The 22,945-nt window shown below is 51.6% G+C and overlaps 1 protein-coding gene across 13 annotated transcripts in view; it reads left to right on the forward strand.

Annotated features, from left to right (window-relative positions):
* MYT1L (myelin transcription factor 1 like) overlaps positions 1–22,945 on the forward strand; it is a 545,798-nt gene that overhangs the window by 493,225 nt on the left and 29,628 nt on the right. For all 13 annotated transcript variants that reach the window (XM_054475542.2, XM_054475556.2, XM_063649009.1 and 10 more), the window contains one exon: positions 1,037–1,258. In XM_054475542.2, coding sequence (XP_054331517.1) covers positions 1,037–1,258 — 222 coding nt within the window. The remainder of the gene's footprint in view (positions 1–1,036; positions 1,259–22,945) is intronic.

Here is a 22,945-nt window from a genome sequence, read left to right on the forward strand (position 1 = left end):
ACACCACAAGCGGATGTTTCACTGGTATTCTGGCTTATAAAAATAGTTTAGTTACACCCTGCCTTGCTCTAAGGCAGGGCTTGGGACCACAGTGGACACTGAGCTTGGAGCCTGTGACTACCGCTGGGCTGCCCAAGGGGGTGTTTGTCCCCATCCCATGCCAGCCATGCCTGGGCCCCAGAAACCCACACAGTAAGCCTCACTTCACATCCCCAGAAAAAAATTTTAATTACAACAAAATGAAAATGAATTAAAGCATAAATTATTCAAATAAATTAAGATTTGTCAAAATAGGTAATGCAAATTCTGGGGAATGCAAACTATTCTGTTAATAAAAACAATGCAGGCAAACTCACCACTCAGGACACATGAGGAGTGCTTAGGCCACGCCCTGCCTCCTTCAGGTGCCTCTGCTGCCCTGGTGTGTGTCTTGGTCCTGCCATTCACAAGTTCCCAGGAACACACCTGCCCCGTGTCCCTGTGTCGGCCCAATTCCAGGAGACTTCATGAGATGTCTCTGCAACTTAGGATCTTCTCTAGCTGGAAGGGCATTTTAAGGCCTCCAGAAGACACGGCCAGACAAATAAACGTCTTCTAGCTCTTGAGAAAAGCACAAACCAGCCTCTTTTAAAATAATGCCACGACATCTTATTGACTTTGCATTTTTTCCACCTGAAAAGCCATGGTTCTGTCCCAAAGTGGTGTCTTTTAAACACACGCTTGTGTAGCTGCAAGTGCCTGCGTGGTCTTTTATGTGCTGAACCCATCAGTCCCACCAGGCACATACACTTTGTTCCAGAAAATCCTTCCATCTGCAATGGGTCCGGCCTTCTGCGCAGGTGAAATAGTTCAGTGTTCCACTAGGTGGTGTCTTTTAGTGACTTTTCTTTCTTTCTCTTTTTTCTTTTCCTTTTGCCCAGCCAGGAGGGCATGGTTGTTCTTTTCTTCTTCATGCCAGGTTATTCTGACTTCGTTACAGAAGCCACCAGGCGACGGTGGCCAGGCAATAAAGTGTGTCCCCTCTGCCTGCCTGCAGGTGTCCGGTCCCCGGGTGCGACGGCCAGGGCCACATCACTGGGAAGTACGCGTCCCATCGCAGCGCCTCCGGGTGCCCCTTGGCGGCCAAGAGGCAGAAAGACGGATACCTGAATGGCTCCCAGTTCTCCTGGAAGTCGGTCAAGACGGAAGGCATGTCCTGCCCCACGCCAGGGTGCGACGGTTCAGGCCACGTCAGCGGCAGCTTCCTCACACACCGAAGGTGAGTGGCCGCGTCTGCGGGACCCTGGCTGGGATGGTGCCGCCGAGAGCCGACTGGCACGGCGGCTTATGACGGCAGCAGGTGCCAGCTTCTCCCGTCACCCATGTTTAGAAAGAAAAGGCTGAAAACTATCGTACCAACCTAACAAAATTCAAAGGTTTGGGGACAGCGTTGCAACATCTTAAACTTACATTAGGGAGCCCAGCCTCCTTCAGCCCCATCTATAGATGACCACAGCAGTTTTCCATTTTTAAAATTAGAATCCACAGCAAGATATAGATTTTCATTTAAGACATGCACATGAGTATCTTTAGATTTAGTTACTTATTTCACCCGAAATTCACAGGCAGGCCTTACTCGGGGAAAGAGGATGGCATTTGGCACGGTGGCTCCTGGTGAATGCCTGTGCCAAAGATGCATGAGAAAATTCCCAAAAAACCCCATCAACCTCATTCATTTTTATTTGCTTCATTTAAAAAGAAATAGCTATCCTAAGATAGATTATTTTAGGCCCGTTCTGTGCAGTCAGATGGTGCAGTCGGTCCCTCTGTGGGGAGTGAAGACCTGGGATGGGACCTGTCTCCAAGGCTGATGGCACCCATTACACTCGGCGTCCCTCATCTTCCTTGAGGAGGCGGAGGGGAAGATACACACATCACATGTATGATGTGAAGGCCATACCCTTTGGGGAGATTTACAATGGTTTCCTTTCTGCTGCCCTATATGCCACTTTCTACAAAAATCACACCTGCGCCTCAAATCCATCTCAAGCACAGAATGAACAAAGGGGTATGCAGATTACAGGAATAATGGCACGTTCAGTAATAGGTGACTCTGACCCTTAAATGTTAAGGAAGATTTTTTTTTTTAAATTATTAAAGAAATTCCTGCTCAGGTAGAAAATTCAAACAATGTAAACGGGCTTAAAGAGAAAAATTGGCCGGGCACAGTGGCTCACACCTGTAATCCCAGCACTTTGAGAGGCCGAGGTGGGCAGATCACCTGAGGTCAGAAGTTCAAGACCAGCCTGGCCAACATGGTGAAACCCCATCTCTACTAAAAATACAAAAATTAGCTGGGTATGGTGGCACATGCGCCTGTAATCCCAGCTACTCGGGAGGCTGAGGCAGGATAATCACTTGAACCCGGGGGGTGGAGGTTGCAGTGAGCCGAGATTGCACCACTGCACTCCAGCCTGGGTAACAGAGCAACACTCTGTCTCATTAAAAACAAAAAACAAAAAACAAAAAAAAAGGAGAGAGAGAGAAATTGAATATCCTTTCCCCGACCTAATCCCTTCTCAAAGGCAGGCAGTTCCTGTCTTCTCTGGAACTGAAAAGCACCCCTATTTATACACATGGATCTCAGTGTCTCCCAGAACCCTGCATGAGGACAGGGGCCTCAGCTGCTCACCAGGATCACCCAGGGCCCAGCAGGCAGGGCGTTCCTCATTAGGTGCACAGAACCCCAGGGTGTCACGGAGCCGCCTTACCCTCCCCATTGAGCCTGCTCCTGCACGTGCCGCCTGGTGTCCTGTCCAGGTTTGATTGCTACAAAGAACTCCGCGTGAACGTCCTTGTGCACACAACTCCATGTCCTTGTGCAAGCAGATCTTCACGATATATTCCTGGAAACAAGAATGCTAGCTTTAAAATTTTGACAGATTGTGCCAAAATGCCCTCCAAAAAAGTGTCTACTTTCCCAAACCTTTCACCATTAATAAAATGTTTTAAAATTTTATAAAAACCCTGCCCATTTGACCTATGAGTAAGGGTTTGTGTGTTTCGCTAACCTGACACAAATGAAAACAATTCCATCCTCTCACGTGAGCGTTTCTGCACTCCAGGGACGGCACTGGTTCAGAGCTGCCTCTGCAGAGCCTGGTGCTTTAGCTTTCCTCCTGCTGAGAGTTTGCCCATTTGATTTAAGCAGCAAATACCAGGTGCCAGATGAATGCTGTTCCCTCCCACTCCCCAGCCTCTGGTTGCATGGTATGTTAGGGTCAGAGGACAGCCCTCCACCAAGATCTCTGTCCTGCCGCTTGTTCCATGGGGGAGGGCTTAGAGCTTAGGAGCCACTGAGGTAGGAAGCAGGACCCCGCCCCATGTCGCCCCTTCCCAAATGCCAGGCACGAATTTCTGCTGCTAGACCCTCACCCACACACCTCTGTCTACTCTCTTGCCAGCCTCACCTCAATTTCCACCCTTCCCTGTTTCTTTTCTCCAAAGGGGAGCCTCTTCCCCAGGGTCCCTGGCAGAGAGTGGAGAGCATATTGAAATGTATGCGCTGGCCTCGACAAGCTGATGGAAACTTGGGGGCACAGGCTGATGGAATATTGGGGTGCAGGCTGATGGAATATTGGGGACAGGCTGATGAAATTTTGGGACGCAGGCTGATGGGATCTTGGGGTGCAGGCTGATGGAATCTTGGGGTACGGGCTGATGGAATATTGGGGGCAGGCTGATAGAATTTTGGGGCACAGGCTGATGGAATATTGGAGCGCAGGCTGATGGAATATTGGGTGCAGGCTGATGGAATTTTGGGGTGCAGGCTGGTCTAATTTGGGGGCACAGGCTGATGGAATGTTGGGGTACAGGCTGATGGAATCTTGGGGGCAGGTTGATGGAATCTTGGGGTTCAGGCTGATGGAATCTTGGTAGGTTGATGGAATCTTGGGGTGCACATTGATGGAATCTTGGGGTGCACGTTGATGGAATATTGGGGTGCAGGCTGATGGAGTATTGGGGCAGGCTGATGGAATCTTGGGGTGCAGGCTGATGGAATCTTGGGGTACAGGCTGATGAATATTGGAGTGCAGGAATACTGGGTGCAGGCTGATGGAATCTTGGGCCACAGGCCACGTTAGTGAGTAAAATCACAGCTTACAGGCCCATGTTACTCGGAGAATTTGCAATGCTAGAAGCTCCCTTCTCTGGAAAGCTGTATGCCTCTCACTTCCCTCTCACCTGGTTGCCACCCACCCTTGCCCCAGGGCTCAGCAGCCTCCCCTTTCAGGATCCCAGGTCCGTGGAGGGCCCACAGAAGTCCAGGCATGATGGAAATGACTCCAGCTGCCTGTGCTCCACCTAGCCTGCAGGGCCACAGCTTGATGGGAAAGGCCCCAGGCTCCAGCCCCGGGTATCAGTATTCACGTGGATGCAGAGGTGGAAATGTCAGCATGCCAGGGGCCGCTCCTGCTAGAGCCCTGCCAGGGGCTGGCTGAGCTGCAGGGAAATGTCGACACTCCTCCATTTTACTAAAAGGCACCATCAGAACTCTGAACTGCTGGTTTTGGTGACCTCCGAGGAGGAAAGGGGACCTCCCTGTGTGTCACAGGGCTCTGGGCGTGTTTGCCCGGTGACCAGCAGCCCTGTTTGTGCAGCAAAGGAAAACCCGGAGCAGTGGCACAAGGGGAAAGGGGCAGTCCAGGCCTGAGCACACCGGACCTGGGTTCTGTTCTGTTCCATTTGTTTTTATAGCTGTGGTAAAATATTAACATATGGCATGGAATTTACCATCTCACCCATCTTTAGGTGTATGGTTCAGTAGTGTGAGGTATACAGATGGTCCTTGACTTACAATTTTTCGATCTTACAATGGTGCAAGAGCAATACACACTTGGTAGAAATGGTGCTTTGAGTATCCATGCAACCATTCTTTTTCACTTTCATACAGTATTCAATAAATTACATGAGATATTCAACACTTTTGTATAACTAGGCCTTGCATAAGTTGACTCTGCCCAGCTGTAGGCTGATGTAAGTGTTCTGAGTGCATTGAAGGTGGGCTAGGCTAAGCTATGATGTTGAGTCAGTACAAGTATTAAATGCATTTTTGACTTAAAATATTTTCAAGATACGGTATTTTCAACTTAAGATGGCTTTATGGGGATGCTGACCCCGTGGTATGTGGAGGAGTACCTGTATCCATCTCCATGGTATTTGGAGGAGTACCTGTATCCATCCCCGTGGTATGTGGAGGAGTACCTGTATCCATCCCCGTGGTATGTGGAGGAGTACCTGTATCCATCCCCGTGGTATGTGGAGGAGTACCTGTATCCATCCCCGTGGTATGTGGAGGAGTACCTGTATCCATCCCCGTGGTATGTGGAGGAGTACCTGTATCCATCCCCGTGGTATGTGGAGGAGTACCTGTATCCATCCCCGTGGTATGTGGAGGAGTACCTGTATCCATCCCCGTGGCATGTGGAGGAGTACCTGTATCCATCCCCGTGGCATGTGGAGGAGTACCTGTATCCATCCCCGTGGCATGTGGAGGAGTACCTGTATCCATCCCCGTGGCATGTGGAGGAGTACCTGTATCCATCCCCGTGGTATGTGGAGGAGTACCTGTATCCATCCCCGTGGTATGTGGAGGAGTACCTGTATCCATCCCCGTGGTATGTGGAGGAGTACCTGTATCCATCCCCGTGGTATGTGGAGGAGTACCTGTATCCATCCCCGTGGTATGTGGAGGAGTACCTGTATCCATCCCCGTGGTATGTGGAGGAGTACCTGTATCCATCCCCGTGGTATGTGGAGGAGTACCTGTATCCATCCCCGTGGTATGTGGAGGAGTACCTGTATTCACACTGTTGTGGAACTGATCTCTCCAACTCTTCCATCTCCATTGAAACACTGTCTCCATTCAACGCGGACTCCCCCTTCCTCAGCTGCCTAGCCCCTGGCACCCATACTGTGCTTTCTGCCTCTGTGAATCTGATGCTTCTAGGGACCTCCTATAAGTAGAATCCCATGGGGTTTGCTTTTTTGTGACCGTCCTATTTCATGGAGCCCCATGTCCTCAAGGTTGTAGCACGTGTCCGAGCTTCCTTCCCTTTTGAGACTGAATAATATTCCATCATGTGTTGACCATGTTTTTTCTCTGTTGAGCAAGCCTTCATCAATTTTATTAGATAGGAAGAATATTATTTTCTGAAAGTGTAATAATATTAATACCCGGCAAGAACACAGCTAAGCGCACAGAAATACACGCATTAGAAAGTCTCAGACATCTCTCTTTCCTTGGAAGACTTGGCCTTGCCCAGACTGCCAGGACTGCCTGGTGATTTTCCCAAACCTGGTTAGCAGAAGCCTCCCACAGAGCCCCCGCGGGCATGTCAAGATTGGAGTTTGGAGGGCCCTTGTTCATCCCACCCACTGCGCAAACAAAGCAGCGGTTAGAAGCAACAGCAAGAACAGATCGAAACAGAAGCTGCCTGTTTTATTTCTCTTTTCCCCCAAACTGTGACAATCTAGCCAGATGATGAAGAACTGCTTTCAAGCAGGTGCCAAAATAGAAACAGTAGAGGAAGCAGGAACCAATGTCCATGGTTTGGGGCCCTGCTCACACGCCCAGCCCACTCCCAGCCCCGGGTCTCAGACCTGACAGGAGCCCCTGGTCATCCACCCTATTTGCTGTGAAATCGTTTCCTCTTCACTTCATGGGGAGTTCTGGCGCAGCCGCTGTTCTTTCTGCGTTGGGGGTTAGGCAGGAGGGCTCCTTTCCCCGATCCTGTTCCCTGAGCTGAGTCATGTCTGAAAAAAGAAGAATTGATGTAAGAGAAATAGAAAACATTTTATCTTTAGGGTTGGCAAGGTCTTTCTAGAAAAGCAGTGTCTAAGATTAAAAGTCAAGGCCCCATCCTGGCTCCTGGGCACACGCATACGTGGTGCCATGACCTTTGGGGCAGATGCCATGTTGTGATTGTAAAAGCAGCTATGATGAGACCCTCAGGTCAGGCGTAAAGGCCACTCCCTCCCAGAAATGAGGGGGAGAACTGGAGGCACATGGAGAAGCCCAGGACGGAGGAGTCAGGGAGAATTCTACAACGACAGAAATCAGGTAGAAAATGTTGATTTTATACATGAGGAAGCGGCAGAGCGGACAGCTCAGGACAGGAAGGTGTCCTCAGTCCCGGTGAACACAGACTGACGACAGTACCAGGCCATGACCAGGGACCATGAGGCCCATGCAGACCCCCAGCAAGCGTTCTGGACAGGTGCTGAGGCCAAGCCACACAGCAGACACGGCAGAGCCTAGGGTGGTGATGGTGAGTAAGACCTAACACTCACTCCCCGAGCCCAGAACCGACTCACATAAGAGCCTCAGATGCGGGCACTGGGGCAAGGCCAACCGCGGGACAGATGCAGTGCCACTGGCGCACACTGTGGGGGACACTGGCTTTAGACTCAGAGAAATCTGAGGAGGCTTCCTAGGAACTTGAGACCCTTGGGGTCTGTGCCCGAGGAGAGCTTAACCTGCGGCTCACCCTCCCCTAAGCCCCCGACGGACGTGTCATTCATTCATCTCATTCGGCCGACACAGACAGACATGCCTGCACCAGCATCAACGATCTCCTTCCAGGTCTCATTTACAAAGTTGAGTACCGTGGCCTGCTCTTTAGAGGAGAGAAGAGACCATCTTTTAGAGAATGCTGTGGACTGGGGTGAAGGAGATTCAGATGCTGCAACATAGTGCCAGGCCAGCGATCAGCAACACAGAGGAGAAATGTCTAGTCCAGATGGGGTGAACAGACCAGGGCCTTTCAGGAGCCAAGATAGGAGCTGAATTTTGAAAAAAGGCATAGCTCACCACAGGGAGGAAGGTTACATTGAGGGCTTTAAGTGACTCTTGGAGTCCAGGCTTTGAATGCACCACCTTGGTAGCTGTGGAGGAGAGCTGGAATGGATGGGCAGGCAGACATGTTGAGCCGTTCCCTTGGACCCAAGTGAGGCATGATGAGGGCTGGACCTCCGACGTGAAAGGAAGGACAGATTAGAGGACTGTTTAGGAAACAGAACGAGCAGGGCCTTGTGGGTGAATCCTGGCAGGAGAGGTGGCTCCAGCTCCAGCAGCTGCCCGGGTAGCAATGCTGGCAGTTGGGAACACAAGGAAAGAATGAAGCCTTGACCGCCATGGGTATCTTAGTCTGCTCAGCTGTCACAACAAAATACCCTAGGCCAGGTGGCTTGAACAACTGACCTCTATCCCCTGTCCCTGGGCCGGAAGTCTGAGATCAGGTTCCAGCTGATCTGGTTTCTGGGGAGGCCTCTCTTCCTGGTCGGCAGACAAGGGCCTTCTCACTGTGTCCTCACAAGGCAGGGAGAGAGCAGGCTCGCTTGCGTCTTCTCTCATAAGGACTCTGATCCCATCAGATCAGGACCCCACCCTTACAATCCCATATACGTGAATTATTCCCTTAGAGGCCCCAGCTCCAAACACACCCAGGGGTTAGGGCTTCAACACAGGAACCTCGAGGGACACAAATACTCACACCATAGAAGTGGGGAAAGATGGTGATTGCATTTTAAATACGTGAGCTTGAGATTCTGTAGGACTTTGAAGCGGGAATATCCACCAAGCAGCTGGTAACGGGCCTCGCGAAGTGTCTGAGGGAGAGCCGCGTAGGAATTGGGAATCGGCAGCACACAGGTCACACTTGACCCTGCAGGTTCACGCCGGGACCAGGGGTCCAGGGGGAAGAGCATCAGCAAAGACACCCCTGGGAGACGCACACGTTTTGTGACAGGTGGAGGCGAAGAGGCCGTGATGCAGACGGAGCTGCATGGTGGCATTAGGGGAGCTGGGCGCCATGATGTGCAGAAGCTTCCAAAGAAAAGAACACACACAATACTGGGAAAGTGGCAAGAGGCCAGTGCGGTGGAGAGTTCAAAACGATGCTGGGCTCATTTGGGGCACTGGCCGTGGGAATGCAACCGAGGCATTTTGTGGAGAGTTTAGGGAAAAGATCAGGCACCAAAACCAGACTGAGATAGGACGAGAGTCGGCTGGAAAGTTCAGGGGGTCATAGAGGACACGACTAATGGTCTAGAAACGCAGACCAGATGAGAGGGGAGGAATGACGTTGGCAGTAGCTGGAAAGGCGCAGGAGTGGGCAGGACCTCACAAGCAGAGAGAAATGTGGGTCTGGCCTTTGTCTGAAGAGGAGAAACCAGAAGGAAGAAATGGGTTAAAGATACAGAAGGCGGCAGGGGTACCAGGTGGAGACAGATCTTGGTGGAGGTCAGGAAGCCACAGACAAGCTGGACAAATGTGGACGTAACTGCACTAGGGAGCTGGGGGTCCCTGGAGCAGAGCTCCATGTGGGGGGAGCCGGGGGTCCTTGGAGCAGACCTCCATCTAGGGGGAGCTGGGGGTCCTCAGAGCAGAGCTCCATGTGGGGGGAGCCGGGGGTCCTCGGAGCAGAGCTCCATGTGGGAGGAGCTGGGGGTCCTCGGAGCAGAGCTCCATCTGGGGGGAGCCAGGGGTCCTCGGAGCAGAGTTCCATCTGGGGGGAGCCGGGGGTCCTCGGAGCAGAGCTCCATGTGGGGGGTGCCGGGGGTCCTCAGAGCAGAGCTCCATCTGCTCCATCTGGACAAGGACTTCATGGGAGTCGTTCACACACGTGTCGGGCACCCGAGTGGGGCTGCAGGGTGTGGTGGTGTCTGGGACACCTTCAGGAGAGGGGATTCCAAGGGAATCACGGCCATGCCAAGGACACACAGGGAATTGGAGACCATGTGTTGGCCACTGGAGGGAAGGGCACACTTTTGTCCCCAACACTCAGCTGTCAGGGTGTGGGGAAGACAGCAGCGTGGGAGCCTTACTCCAGCCCCAATGACATGCAGGTGCATGCAGGAGGTGCAGAGGGAGCAGCTCCAGGCCACCAGCCACCAAGAGGCTGTGGAATTTGGAGGATCCTGTGAGGGAGGCCGCAGCTGGCCGGCAGGGAGGACAGAGCAAGGAGGCGCACTCCACAGTTCCCCTAGGCCCAGTGAAGAGGCTCCTGAGGGAAGGACTCCTGACACTCTCCTCAGTTCCCCAGGCCTGGCCCTGCTCCTGTCTCTGGGAGCATCTCCTCCTATCCATCCTGAGCTGCCTTGTCCCCATGGTGTTTCACACCTGTGAGCCCTTCAGGGTACCGAGAGCACCCTTTCCCCCATCTCCCTGTGAGCCCTTCAGGGTGCCGAGAGCATCCTTTCCTCCATCTCCCTGTGAGCCCTTCCGGGTGCCGAGAGCACCCTTTCCTCCATCTCCCCATCTGCCGTGTGATGCCTCCTCATCTTCCAGACAATGTCAGTGGAGGCTGTTCAGGGCTTATTATGGGCCAGACAGAGCCCTAAACACCTCCGCGTACCAACCTTCTTAATCCTCACAGCAGCCTGAAGAAATGGGCTCTGTAATTATCCCTGTTTTAAAGATGAGGACATTGAGGCAAAGAGAAGAGAACTTCCTGCCTGGGGTCCTGTGAGTGACGGAGCCAGGGCTCAGGTCCAGGCTGCCTGACCCCCCGTGAGTGACTCCTTTGCACTGTCTCATCTCTCCCTGACTCTGATCCCTGTGATGATCTTGGTGAAACTGCCCCAGCCTCCTCTCTGCAGACACTGTCCCTTCTCTTTCTGCCCAATACTGAGTAGCTGCAACATCCGTCACGCTCCACTGCAGTGTCTGTGTGTGGGGACCTTTGTTCCTTCCTGCACATCCGTGGCACCTCATTCGGCGCCGCACACAACAGCTCCTAAGAAAAGTTTTCATGCACCATTGACTCAACACATTTTATAAGAGGAGATTTAAGACTGTGTTTAAACAGGAAGCAGCCATGTGTTCGCTGGGTGCAGATGTGAGGAATCTAGGGCCTGCCAGGAGACAGGTGCAATTCACAGGTGTATGGGAAGGTCAATTCACAGGTGTATGGGAAGGTTGGAAGGCGAGAGATTCTAGTACAGCAAAAGGAGTCAGGAGGTAAAGGTGGGTGAGAGGGAACCAGAGAGTGCTCTGTCCAGTCCTCAGCACCCCCAGAGGTGAGAGGCCCAACGCCATCTTCATGGGAGACCCTCACCAAGCGCTGGGCAGCCCGTAGATGCAGGGAGGATGGGGCAGAAGAGGGAGGGAAGTGGAGGGGGGACCTCTGCAGCTGTTGAGCCTTCTGTCTCATGTGCAGTGCCCTGAGCATCCTTTTTTGCCACCACTTCAGTTCTCACTCCACTTCAGTGAAATTTAGGAAGATTCTCCAAACTTAAAGTTCTAACTCTGAAAAACAAATATTTTTAGAAGTAACTCATATCTTAAGAGTCTTGTCCAACATACATTTTTTAAAGTCCTTCCCTAGGCCCTCTTAAAACCTTTTCTGTCTGGAACATGTGAATTGTTCTGTTTATTTTTTGGTTCCTCTCTAGTCCATTAGAAATGAGAACAGAACCTTTTATAGAATGTTTGTCTTGCTTGATATATCTCAAGGGAATTGTTGCAAAAATAAGTCACCATATTGAGTACTTACTATGTGAGCTATTTTTTAAATCAATCATCTCATTTAATGCAAGATTAGCAAGAATAGGCTGACGGCCATGACAAACACACTTCAAACTATTTGAACAGAGCTGAGGTCTACACACATCACAGTGCTGGACAGGCAACAGGGAGAAGGGCTCTGGCACCTTCAACACACTTTCGAAGGGCTGTTTTTATTCCATAACAGAGAGAGGAAGAGAACATGGAGGATACCAAGAGGGAGGGGTTTAGGGTCTGGATCTGGAGGAGCACACCTTTCCTCTTTCTCTTTCCATCTGTAAAATCCACCCCACAGTGTCACCTAACACTGGGAAGCTGGGAATTCCATAAGTAAATCCTGCCCCAAGGTGTCACCTACCATTAGGGAAGCTGGGAATTCCATAAGTAAATCCTGCCCCTAGGTGTTACCTACCATTAGGGAAGCTGGGAATTCCATAAGTAAAACAGGCCCCCCAGTGTCACCTACCATTTGGGAAGCTGGGAATTCCATAAGTAAATCCTGCCCCAAGGTGTCACCTACCATTAGGGAAGCTGGGAATTCCATAAGTAAAACAGGTCCCCCAGTGTCACCTAGCACCAGGAAGCTGGGAATATGGTCTCCCAGGATCCCAAACAGGACGCCTTCGTGCTCTCTTGCCTCTCTGTGGTGCTGAGCAGCCATAGTTTTTACAGAATACAGGTAAACATTCAACCAATGTGCCCTGAGATCTGTGTGGTCAACTCGGAGGACAAGCCACGCTCCCGGATGCATTGCCAGTAGGGAGAGACGCTGGGGCTTCTCCGAGGCTGCTGGGCCTCATTTGTGGACACACCCGTGCGATCCAGGACAAGACTCTCAGGGCGCAGGGTGCCCACAGCAAGCATGCAGCTCGTCTACTAGGATTCTGGTTTTGATCTCAGGACAGATCACTAGCTGGTGTCTGGAGGTGTGGGGGAAGTACAGTGAGGGGACCCTCCCCAGCTGTCCTCTCTAGGGGTCGCCCTGCCTCTGTATCCCCAGCAGGGTGGTTCCTCGTCTGCCAATTGTGTGGAAGGGAGGGGTCCTTGCTCTCCCTGTCATGGACAAGGACTGGCTACCCTGTCCAGAGACCAGATATATAGACAGGGCACACCCAGGAGGTTCCAGTTGCTCTGTACTGAAGTCTCTGATGATGATTCCAACTTCCACATCATCAGGGAATAAAGATTTTGTGTGTCAGCAATGCTGATCCCTGCTGCAGACAGAGCCCTGGGGCCGTGTCACCTCAGAATGTTCCTCCAGGACTCTCCTGGTGCTTCCTGGATGCTCTTTTCCCAACCAGGGAGGTCCCCTCAACTCTCTGAGATCCCCTTCTAGGCAAAGGGTGGCGGGAATGAGGACCACATTGCCAGGGGCTCCTCCAGGCCCAGTGGGAGCTTTCTGCTTGACCCAGGCATGTTTCAATAGCATACCTTGTTTTATAACACAGGAAGAAGGTTCTCCTGAGCTCTGGGTCCCTCTGTGATCTGCAGGAGGTGGAAGGGAGGGTGGCCCCAGCCCAGGAATAAATGCAGCACAAGAGAGCATTTCCATCTAGGGCTGAACCCTGCCTTGCCCCAGCTCCTACGAAGCCCCATGCCCCCATTCTGGGCTGGCAGCCCCTCACTATCAGCCCTTCAGTAATCCGGCCAGGTCACCACCTCAGGGAAAATAGAGGAAATGTTGCTGCGCTATGTCCAGGCTGTGATCTCTGGTCCTGGAGGCCAGGCAGGTTGACCCATCCAGAGCCCTGCAGGATGGGGAGGGGTCTGGGGTACCAGCAGGGGTGGGGATTGCTAAAGTGAGATCCTCGCCAGGATGCTCCTCCTCCTGCAACTGCTCTGGAGAAAGCAGGACTCAGTGAGCCCCACCCCACCCCACCCCACCGCCTGCTCTCATGAGGAACCTCGCTTCTGAGAATTACATTCCTGACCCCCACCCCATGCTCCCCCTGCCCCCACGCCACTCCTGTGGAAAACTGGCCTTACTGAATCACTTTACAAGGAAGCCTTCAGGGACTTGACTTCTCTGACCTTTGGAGTCAGCTCCCTGCTCTGCCCCAGGCCCAGACACCCTCCAAGGGGAGCCCTCTGCTTTCCCTGATGCCTGCCCTGCACTGACCCAGTACCTGGTGTTGCCTCCCAAAAGCACGTCAGACCCTTTGCTTCTTTTACTTTAATCTCCATCTTTTAGTGTTTGATGGGAAGCAATTGGGAGGGAAAGAGTAAGATTCAACATCTGTCTCAAACTGTGAATCCCAGAGGGCCCTGTGAATAGCAACAGTGAGAGGTGACATCTGGTCAACCTCCTCTTCCTGAAACAACCCAGTGTTCTGGCCCAGCGCTGACCAGGGTGGAGCGCGACCCTGCTTTGTTTTTGCAGGAAGATTTCCTCCTGAAGCATTCCCACATTCGCCCGCCCCCCAGCCCTCCCCAGGGCCTGGCAAGCATTCAGCAGATGCTGAGTGAAAGCACTGAGCTTCAGCAGGGCCCTCTGCACCAGCCCAGGAAGCCGAACTGTGTTCCATGCCCGAGCACCGTGCTGGTCTTCTAATTTGTTCTCCAAAGTGGCACAAACAAAGCAGCTTAAACCCAGGCCCTGTCGTTAGCTCAGTTTTCCCACTGTGGAAGCCCAGGCTGGCCTAAGGGGGTCCTCTGCAGGTGGCGTCCCCCCTGGAGCTCACAGTCCAACTCACAGCTCATTCGGGTTCCTGGCAGAACTCAGCTCCTGAGCTTGCAGCTGTCAGGCCCGACTGTCCTGCTGGACGTTGGGCAGAGTCGTCCTCTGCGGATGAGGTTCCCAGGTCCTGGCCACACAGCCGGTGGCCTCACCGCTTGGCAGCTGGGCTGGGGTCTCATAGGATGTCACCCCATCGTGGGAGCAATGACTGTACTGTGTTCACAGGGCCACCCACACTCAAGGACAGAGGCCCATGCATGGCAGGTGCAGACGGGGAGACTTTGGGGCCACCTTAGGATTCTGCCCACTGGATAGAACCTTAGGATTCTATCCAGCCACTGCGCTAGGATCTTCAGAAAAATAAAAATTTCAAGACAGTCTCTGTCCCAATCAAGACAGTCTCTGTCCCAAGAAACTTAGCCTGTTATAATTTTATAGGGAAAACCAATATACAAACAAAAAATTAACAGTACAAACAAATAGGATCATTCTTATATCCAATAAAGAGATGGGCAATCTGATCTTTTAAAAGCGATTTCCCATATGTGAATTAATCTCAATTAAACAAACAAACAAAAAACTTTGACGTTCTCATAATTAGTGTGAAACTAAGACTGTGATTCCGATCTTTTCATTTCTCCAAATAATTTCTAATAAACATAATATTACTTGATTCTTAAGGGAAAAGTAAGTAGGTTTTCAGGAGTATGCCAACTTTTTAATGGAATTATGTTATAACATGTAAATTCTACCAATGTATCTGTTTTCTGTAACTGAACTAATTTCTGTCTTCTCCTCCACTGTATGGTGAGAGCTTGCTCGCCATAACCTGGGTCGCTGTGGTGCCCCCCCCACATCTTCATCCCAGGTGCACCTTTGGGGCAAGTGGCAGCTCCTGGGGGGCCCCGTCCCTGCCAAAGCAGCAGCCTCATGGGCAGCTCCTCCACCTTCCCGGCTCTCAGCCCTGAGGCCTCTCTGTGTCTGTCACCATCAGGAAGGCAGGGGAGTGGCGTGTCTGAGGTCTCTTTCCCCAGCTCCATGTTGCTGTCAGGGGAGAGGGAGAAAGTCTGGCTCTCAGGCCACTCTCTGAGGACCCACAGGCATCCAAATACCTTACTCCTCTCCCTCCTCTCCTCTCCTTTCTCTGTCTCCTCCCTGGAGATTCCTCTGCCACTACCTGATGGGGATGCATACTTCCAAATCTATGGCTGCTGCCAGGAGTTTCTCCTGTCTCTGGGATTTGGCATCCACAAAGCGAAGCCTTTGAAACACAAATGCCTTTTTCTCTGATTTTCACCTCTAACAGCTGTTCCTTGAAGCACCAAATGCTAGCCAAAATGGTGGTAAAATGCATAAGAAGAACAAATTATGCATCGGCCGGGATACTGCGGAGTCCTCCCCCACTCTCTCCTCTCGACAACTCACTGCACGGATCCATCCCGAGTGCTGGTCAGTGCTCCCCAAAGGAGCCACAGAGGGTGGTGTCCCGGCGCCACCCTCGCATGGCCTGGCCAGGGTGTCACAGGCTGGCCCCTGAGGTCTCACAGGGCCCAGGGCGCAAACTTCAGGACGAGAGCAGCTCAAATGCAGAGGCCCACGCCCCTCTCCTCGCTGTGCTCAGCCTTCTCTGGGATCCGAGCTCTCCGTCCAGGCTGGCGCTGACGTCCGACACATTCTGGCCTCTATCCTGCCAGCCTTCTCAGCACTCTGGGTTGGAAGGAACATTCCAGGAAGGCAGTATTTCCCAGAGGACAGAGCGCCGCCCTGCTCTGCTGGGCGCAAAATTACCTAACCCTAGAGAGACGTGGAGAAAATACCAAATTGAATCTACATTACAGATTGTTGGAAGAATTGGTTGGGGTCATGTATCTAAAATGCTTAATGCAGGGTCCTAAGCATAGGAATATGTTTAGTAAGTCTAGTCTGCTTTATTAGCTATTATTTAAATTTGTTCTATAGCAAGAATCACTCTCTGTTTAGAATCCAAACTAAAAACATTCCCCAACCGCCATGGAGAGGGCTTGGCATGTTCCCTGAAAAGCCACTGAGCATCCCACATCACCTCTGCCCGATGGCCCCGCTGGGGGGGAGGCGTGGCCTCATCCCATGGGTCGTGCCAGGGACGGCGAGGCCCAGGCCAACACTGTGCCACGTGATGGTCACTGGACACCTGAGACTACTCAGCTCTTGAAGTTTGGCCCCTGTGACAGAGAACTGACTGTTTAAAATTGTTTGATTTCAGTAAATATAAATGTAAATTTGACCACACGAGATGAGGGCCGCCACCACTGGCAGTGCAGGGCTGAACACGCTGCCAGCCACAGATCTTCCTACAGGGACCCAGCCTCATCACTGCTCCTGCCAGGAGCCTGACCCACCTGCAGGGCTGAACATGCAGCCAGCTGAGGGTCTTCCTGCAGGCACCCAGCTTCGTCGCTGCTCCTCCCAGGAGCCTGACCCAAGCGCCCCCTGCAGCCTTCGCTTCCCTCCTCGGGGGCTTTTCAGAGGCTGCCCTCCAGTGTCAACCACACCCACTCCAGCCCACTGCCTGCTCCCTCCTCCAGGACCCCGGAGCCGAAGCCCTGAGCCAGATAGGGTGGACCTGAGTGCCTCAAGTGGAGAGAAGGCTACAACTACAGCTGCCACAGCTATATCTGTGACAACAATGGCTGTAATCACAACCACAGCCACAGCAGCTACACAGCTACAGCTCTGACAACAACAGCTGCAACAGCCCTCACCACCACAACCACCATGACCATGACAGCCAGCACCACCAGCTGGGCGCCCCTGCTGGGTCTGCCTGGGGAGGCCAAGCTGCCACAGCGCTGTGCAGTAGGACAGGTATCTCCTCATTGAGGATCTTTTCCTCCCACATGTCGATGCCATTTGAGGAGCTTAGGGCAAAAGCTCACATTTGCAGAAGAGTTATGGTTCACATGTTAAAAAGAAAAAGAGGTGCAATAAGGTCCCTTTCACAGGTGTGGGGGCCAGGCCATCAACATATCCCTTCAGGAGACACAGCCAAGCCACAGCAGTGATAACGTTAACAACCGAGCATCCTGCGAGGCAAGCAAAAGGAGAAACAAAACCAAACATTTCCCTTCTTCTGCTAGGATTAGACTCAGTCCTCAGCAGCAGGCAGCTGCTCCTGAGAAAGAGGCCTTCACAGGAGAGGAGGGTTTCGCTGTGGACACAGCAGCCACGGTGAGGCAGTGGACCCTTCACAGGACAGGAGGGTTTCACCATGGACACAGCAGCTGCTGTGAGGCGGTGGCTTCTGACTACCAGGGGTCCAGATGTCTGGGTCCTGCGCCTCAGCCCCTGACACTTGGAGACCACCTCAAGGTGAGTTTGCTGCCACAACAGCCATCCTGTCCCTGGAGGAAGGAAGGGGACCCTCTCAAAGGACACAGGCTGCAGGCCACACTTCTGCCTCCACCCTCAGACCCACGTGGTCCCAGGGCCAGCCTTCGCCATCCTGTGGCAGCCAGGTGCCTGCTGAGCATGCAGGAGCATCCCTGGGGAAGAGGGGCTGACAGTGGACACACCCTGTGCTCTCCAGGAAACAGACCCAACCCACACAAAGATGGCAGACACTTTGCAGAAAGGTGCACGTGTGTTCCTTAATACTGGGTTTATTAGGCCTCTCTGTTGGGAATCCTAGCCAAGCTCTACAGACTGAAATCACATATATATCCACTAAATCTTAAAACACTACTAAAATGACCCACTCTCCTCTTATAAACCCACAAATATAACGCAACTAAATAACTAAATAAGGAAGGGAAGTGCAGACCATCCCATCCACAAAGCACTGGGAGCCACCCAGCCCAAGCACACGTGGCTCAGGCCTCAGCTCCCTGCAGAGGAGCTGATAGGGGAGGGAGAGGATGGGGGTGGAGAGAAAGAGTGAAGAAAGAACCCAGAAAAAGAAGAGTGAAGAGCGTGCAGAACCTCCATAGAAAAGAGGCTGGGACCTAGAGTGGGGATTCAGAGTTGGTCAGAAAACAGAGAACTAGTTGAACTAAGAGGGGTTCGACTCCTGGATGCCCTGCCATAGGCCTCCTTCTCCCCGGCAGAAGGATAAGCTAGAACAGAAGCTCTGGAGCCGGTGCTAGGAAGAGCTGGAAACAGGATCAGCCGTTGTACTGAAGATGGGAACATCAAGTGAGATGGACAGGCCCCAAGGCCTTAGTCCCGTGTGGCTCCGGGAATCCAGCGGCTCCTCCTGCTCCTCTGCCTTCTCCACTCCCTGCCACTCCAGACAGAGCAGGGGCCTCTTCTCTAGAACCAACAGATTCAAGATAAAGGGCCTCCAGGCACCAGTGTCTGGGAAGTATGAGTGAACAGCCAAGGACTCCAGCCACTGAAGACAAGCAGTAAACAACATGGTGGAAACCAAGTAAACAAACCAGCCTTACCAGGGGTGCAAAAAAAGCTCAGAGGAAGCAGAAACATTTCTGGAAAGAGGAGCAATCTTTTTAAAAACCTATAATTTGTCATCAGACAAAAAAGAACAGAAAGAACATTAAAATATATTGCATTCATAACCCAAGAAACATTCAGAGAACACGAATATCTATTTTAAAAAATAAAAAGTTTACTTCGAAAGTTAAAATGTAAAATTGAGATAATGTCCCATAAATTATAAAGAGATGAGAAAAGAAGATAAAAGATTTTGTTAAAAAAATAGAGAAAGAATTCAGGAGAGTTAATAATCAACTAATAGGAGTTTCTGAAGAAGTAGAGAGAGTAGAGAAAATGGAAGAAAGAAAATTCCCAAAGAAAGAAAACAAGGAAAATCCCCATGGCAGAGATCTTGAGTTTTCAGATATAAAGGCCTCGTTGAGTAGCCACGCAATCATGAAATGGTTCTGTGTCGTCCAGGGCTCTACCTGAGAAGCAGGACCAGTAGGATTTATATATGGATGGGTTCATCACAAGGAACTGGCTGACACCATCTGGGGCTGGCTCCTCAAGTCCAAAATCTGTAGAGCAGACAGGCAGCCTAGAAACTCTTGGTCAGGAGAAGTTCCATTCCACAGGGAGAATTTCTTCTTCCTCAGGGAAACCTTAGTTATGTTCTTAAGGTCTTTTGACTGCTTAAGTCCGGCCCACTGAGAGTATTGAGAATAATCTCCTTACCTAAAGTCAACTAGGCCAAGTGTGGTGGCTCACACCTGTAATCCCAGTATTTGGGGAGGAGGACACAGGAGGATCACTTGAGCCCAAGAGTTTAAGACCAACCTGGGCAACATGGCAAGACATCATCTCTACAAAAAATTTAAAAATTAACCAGGCATGGTGGTACATGACTGTGGTCCTAGCTATTTGGGAGGCTGAGGAGTGAGAATTGCTTGAGCCCAAGAGTTGGAGGCTGCAGTGAGTATGATCATGCCACTGAACTCCAGCCTAGGTCACAACAGCAAAACCCTGTCTCAACAACAACAACAACAAAAAGCCAACTGATGGTAGATGTTAGTCACTCTACAAAATACCTTCGCAGCAACACGTAGATAAGTATTTGATTAAACAACTGGATGCTGTGTCCTCTCCATGTTGACATATAAAACTGTCATAGCCAACCACACAGAGGTTCATCATCATGAAATTTTGAGAACCTGGAGTGGGGATACAGAGAGAGAGAGAGACAAACAGAGACAAAGTGAGAGACAAAAGAAAAGGAAGCTAAGAGATGTACTCAACAGCAATGCTGGAAACAAGAATCAAATAGAACAATGCCTTCAAAACTCTTAGGAAAATGATTGCACACTCAGTATTCTATACTCAACCAAACTATCAATTTGGAATGCAAAAGCAGCAAGCCCCATCCAATGGGTGACCAAGCCCCAGCCCTTCTTACTCCTCTTGAGTGGGTGCTCTCTTCTGTACCCATTGCTGCCTCAGGCTGTACTCCCTCATTCCTCCCCCAGGCCCCTCTGCCAGCTTCCTCGCTGGCCCCCCACTGCCCTCTGCCCTCTGCCCTCTGCAAGCATCCTCCATGCTGCTGCCAGTGAGCTCTCTACCAAGCAGACTCTACTGTGTGGTTGCCAGGATTACATGCTTCCAATCCTTTGTCATTGCCTAGAAGCTAAATCCATTCTCCTCCGTAAGGCACTTGAGATCTTCCCTAATAAGCTCTTACCCATCCCTCCAGCTCCCTGCCTCTCTGCCCCTTGGTTGCACCCAGACCTAAATTCAAAGCTGAAGATGTGCTGCTCGGGCTTCTTTGGCCCTTCCACTGCTCCTTGTCCCCTTCAAACAAATGTCTGTCTTTAATCACCCATGCAGATTCCACCTCCCTCTGTAATGGTGCAGAGCATCACATCATCAGATCATGCGCATCCCTGTAGGGCATGTGTATTCACAGGGACCTCTGCCCAAACTGCACTGGCAGGGCCCGAGTGTAGCATCTGTCACTCACAGGTGCATAGAGAGAGGCCGCAGGAGGAGGAGTGGAGAGTGAGGCTGGTGCTGGATGGCCTGGGTGTAAACTCAGCCCTGCCTTTTCTGACTGTGTGGTCTGGGGCAAGTTAGCTATTCTGCGTCTCAGTTCTCTCCTCTGTAAAATGGGATGGTCATAGATTGTTTGAGCAGTGGGCCAAGTCTGAAGAGCATGCCAGCATGTGATAAGTAAAGCATTTACAGCAGCTCACCACTGCTGTTAGCATTGTCATCACCCTCCTGTTAGGACTGTGCTTGAGGACAGGAGGTAAGTGTTGCTGACGAGTGAATAGAGATAGGAAGTTTGACGAGTGAATAGAGATAGGAAGTTTGACGACCTATGGAAGTGGCTCTTCAGAACGTCTCTTCTCAGGCCTCCTTCTCCTAACAGTGTTTTGATTGTCACTGCTGAATAGCAGTGGCTTCAGAATGTATCCCTTGGGCAGGAGGCAGGTGGACTCCCGGGGCTGCAGGAATGAGCTGTGTGGGTAGCTGCCATCCCTCATGCTTTGAGAGGGACCTTTGTTTCCTGAGGCAGGTGGACATGCTCCCCAGTGGGAGGGACCTGGGCTGGGAGCTGGGAGCTGGGAGCCATCTGGGTGGTCACACAGCCACCCACGGCTGCACTTCCTGCACCACCTGCCTGTGCGGCTGTGGCCGAGTCGTCCACCTGGCACAGAGGTCACTGTTCTAGAAACGCTTCCCTCTCTCCATGGTTTGAGAGCACCCTGTTTGGCACAGAATATTTTTAGGGGAAAAACCTCCAAATTCTGGATCTTGGCTTGAGAAGGGACCACGATGCCATTGCTTCCCACTGAGATGGAAGCAGATCTGATACACAGTCAGAGGCAGAAATGTCACGTGGCTCCAAGAACACCCTCCTGCCCTTCCTCACATATGCTGGGGCCAGAGTCCAGGAAGAGAACCACAGAAGAGCTGCTCTAGTGGGGACCGGGGCAAATGCAGGACAGGCTGTGGCTGCTGTACCAAATCCACGTTTGCTCATTGAGGAGATGCTCTCAGTCATCATGAGTCAATCAATGACAAGAATAGGATTAAAATATACAGTAACAGTATACCCCTGGAGTGTATTGTGCCTCATATAAATTATATAGTTAGAGTATTAAAATAGTAGCAGTGGAATAGGGAATAGTAAAATAAATAAAATGTTATTAGAGTGAAACTCACTGTGAAGGAAACTGTTTGTCCCTGGCTGTGTGGAGCTGATTTTCAGAGGATACTGAATCGCAGACAGCACCTGGCTGGGTTCTTCCCACCCGGAGCTCTTTGTCCTGAGTTCTCCTCATCCTAGCACCTTCCAGGTGCAACACAGCTTCCACACACACTCCCACCTCCTCTCAAATTACTTATTTTTCTTCCCAATCTCTGTGTCTTGTTAACCATATCCCCCTTCGAAAGTTTCACTTATTTAGTTATTTCCAACTGTAATGTTCTCCAGAAAAAGTCCCTTCTAGGCTGATGTCCTGATAAAAATGTCAGGGCCTCCCCCCAGCTCGGTTTGAAGCCCTTCTAAAGCTTTCCCTGGAACCTTCATCCAGAATCCCTGGTGCTGACGCCTGGTGCCAGAAGTCTGGGGCCTGGGGCAAGCGGGCGGAGCAGCCACTTAACTACTTGCTGCCCGGAACTTCCCCGCACTGAAACTTGGTGACTTCCAAACCTACGCTCAGCAGCACTTGACTTTAATTGGAGAAGTGTTTCAGTAACAGGCTGCTGGGTCTCATGTTCAGAACTAATGTGTGAATAAAATAGTAAGCACCCTCTTTATAGTTTACCACCCGAGACCAGCCGTGGGCTGACCTCCCTGGCTGAGCCAGGTGCGTGGACTTTCCGCTAAGAGCCCTGGACCAGCACCGCCCCCAGGCCACCGCTAGATGGCATTGTCCCCGCACCAGGGCCGCCACCACCCCCCAGGGCCTCGCTGGGCCTGCTCACAGGGTTCTCTTCCAAATTGGACCTGAGCTGGCAGTGCAGTCACTGGATTGGAATTGGCAGCACCGACACAGCCGCGTTTGGACAGAATGCATCATTCTTCAGGCCCGTCTTTGTTTCCTAATTTAGTTTCCCAAACTCTTGCTGAAGGCTCCTGCTCCTTAAATAACACCATTATTTGTCATTCCCAGCAGGCAGTTTTATTAACTGAGAGTGAAGAGAAGCAGCGTGAGACTGTGGGCAAAGCCGGTGCTGAACTGCAGTGTGGGTCCAGGAATGTGGACTCTGCAGTTTCCGGCCGTGTGGCGCCCCTATCCCCCCAC

This window comes from Pongo pygmaeus, chromosome 12, assembly GCF_028885625.2.
Source record: "Pongo pygmaeus isolate AG05252 chromosome 12, NHGRI_mPonPyg2-v2.0_pri, whole genome shotgun sequence".
Lineage (NCBI taxonomy): Eukaryota > Metazoa > Chordata > Mammalia > Primates > Hominidae > Pongo > Pongo pygmaeus.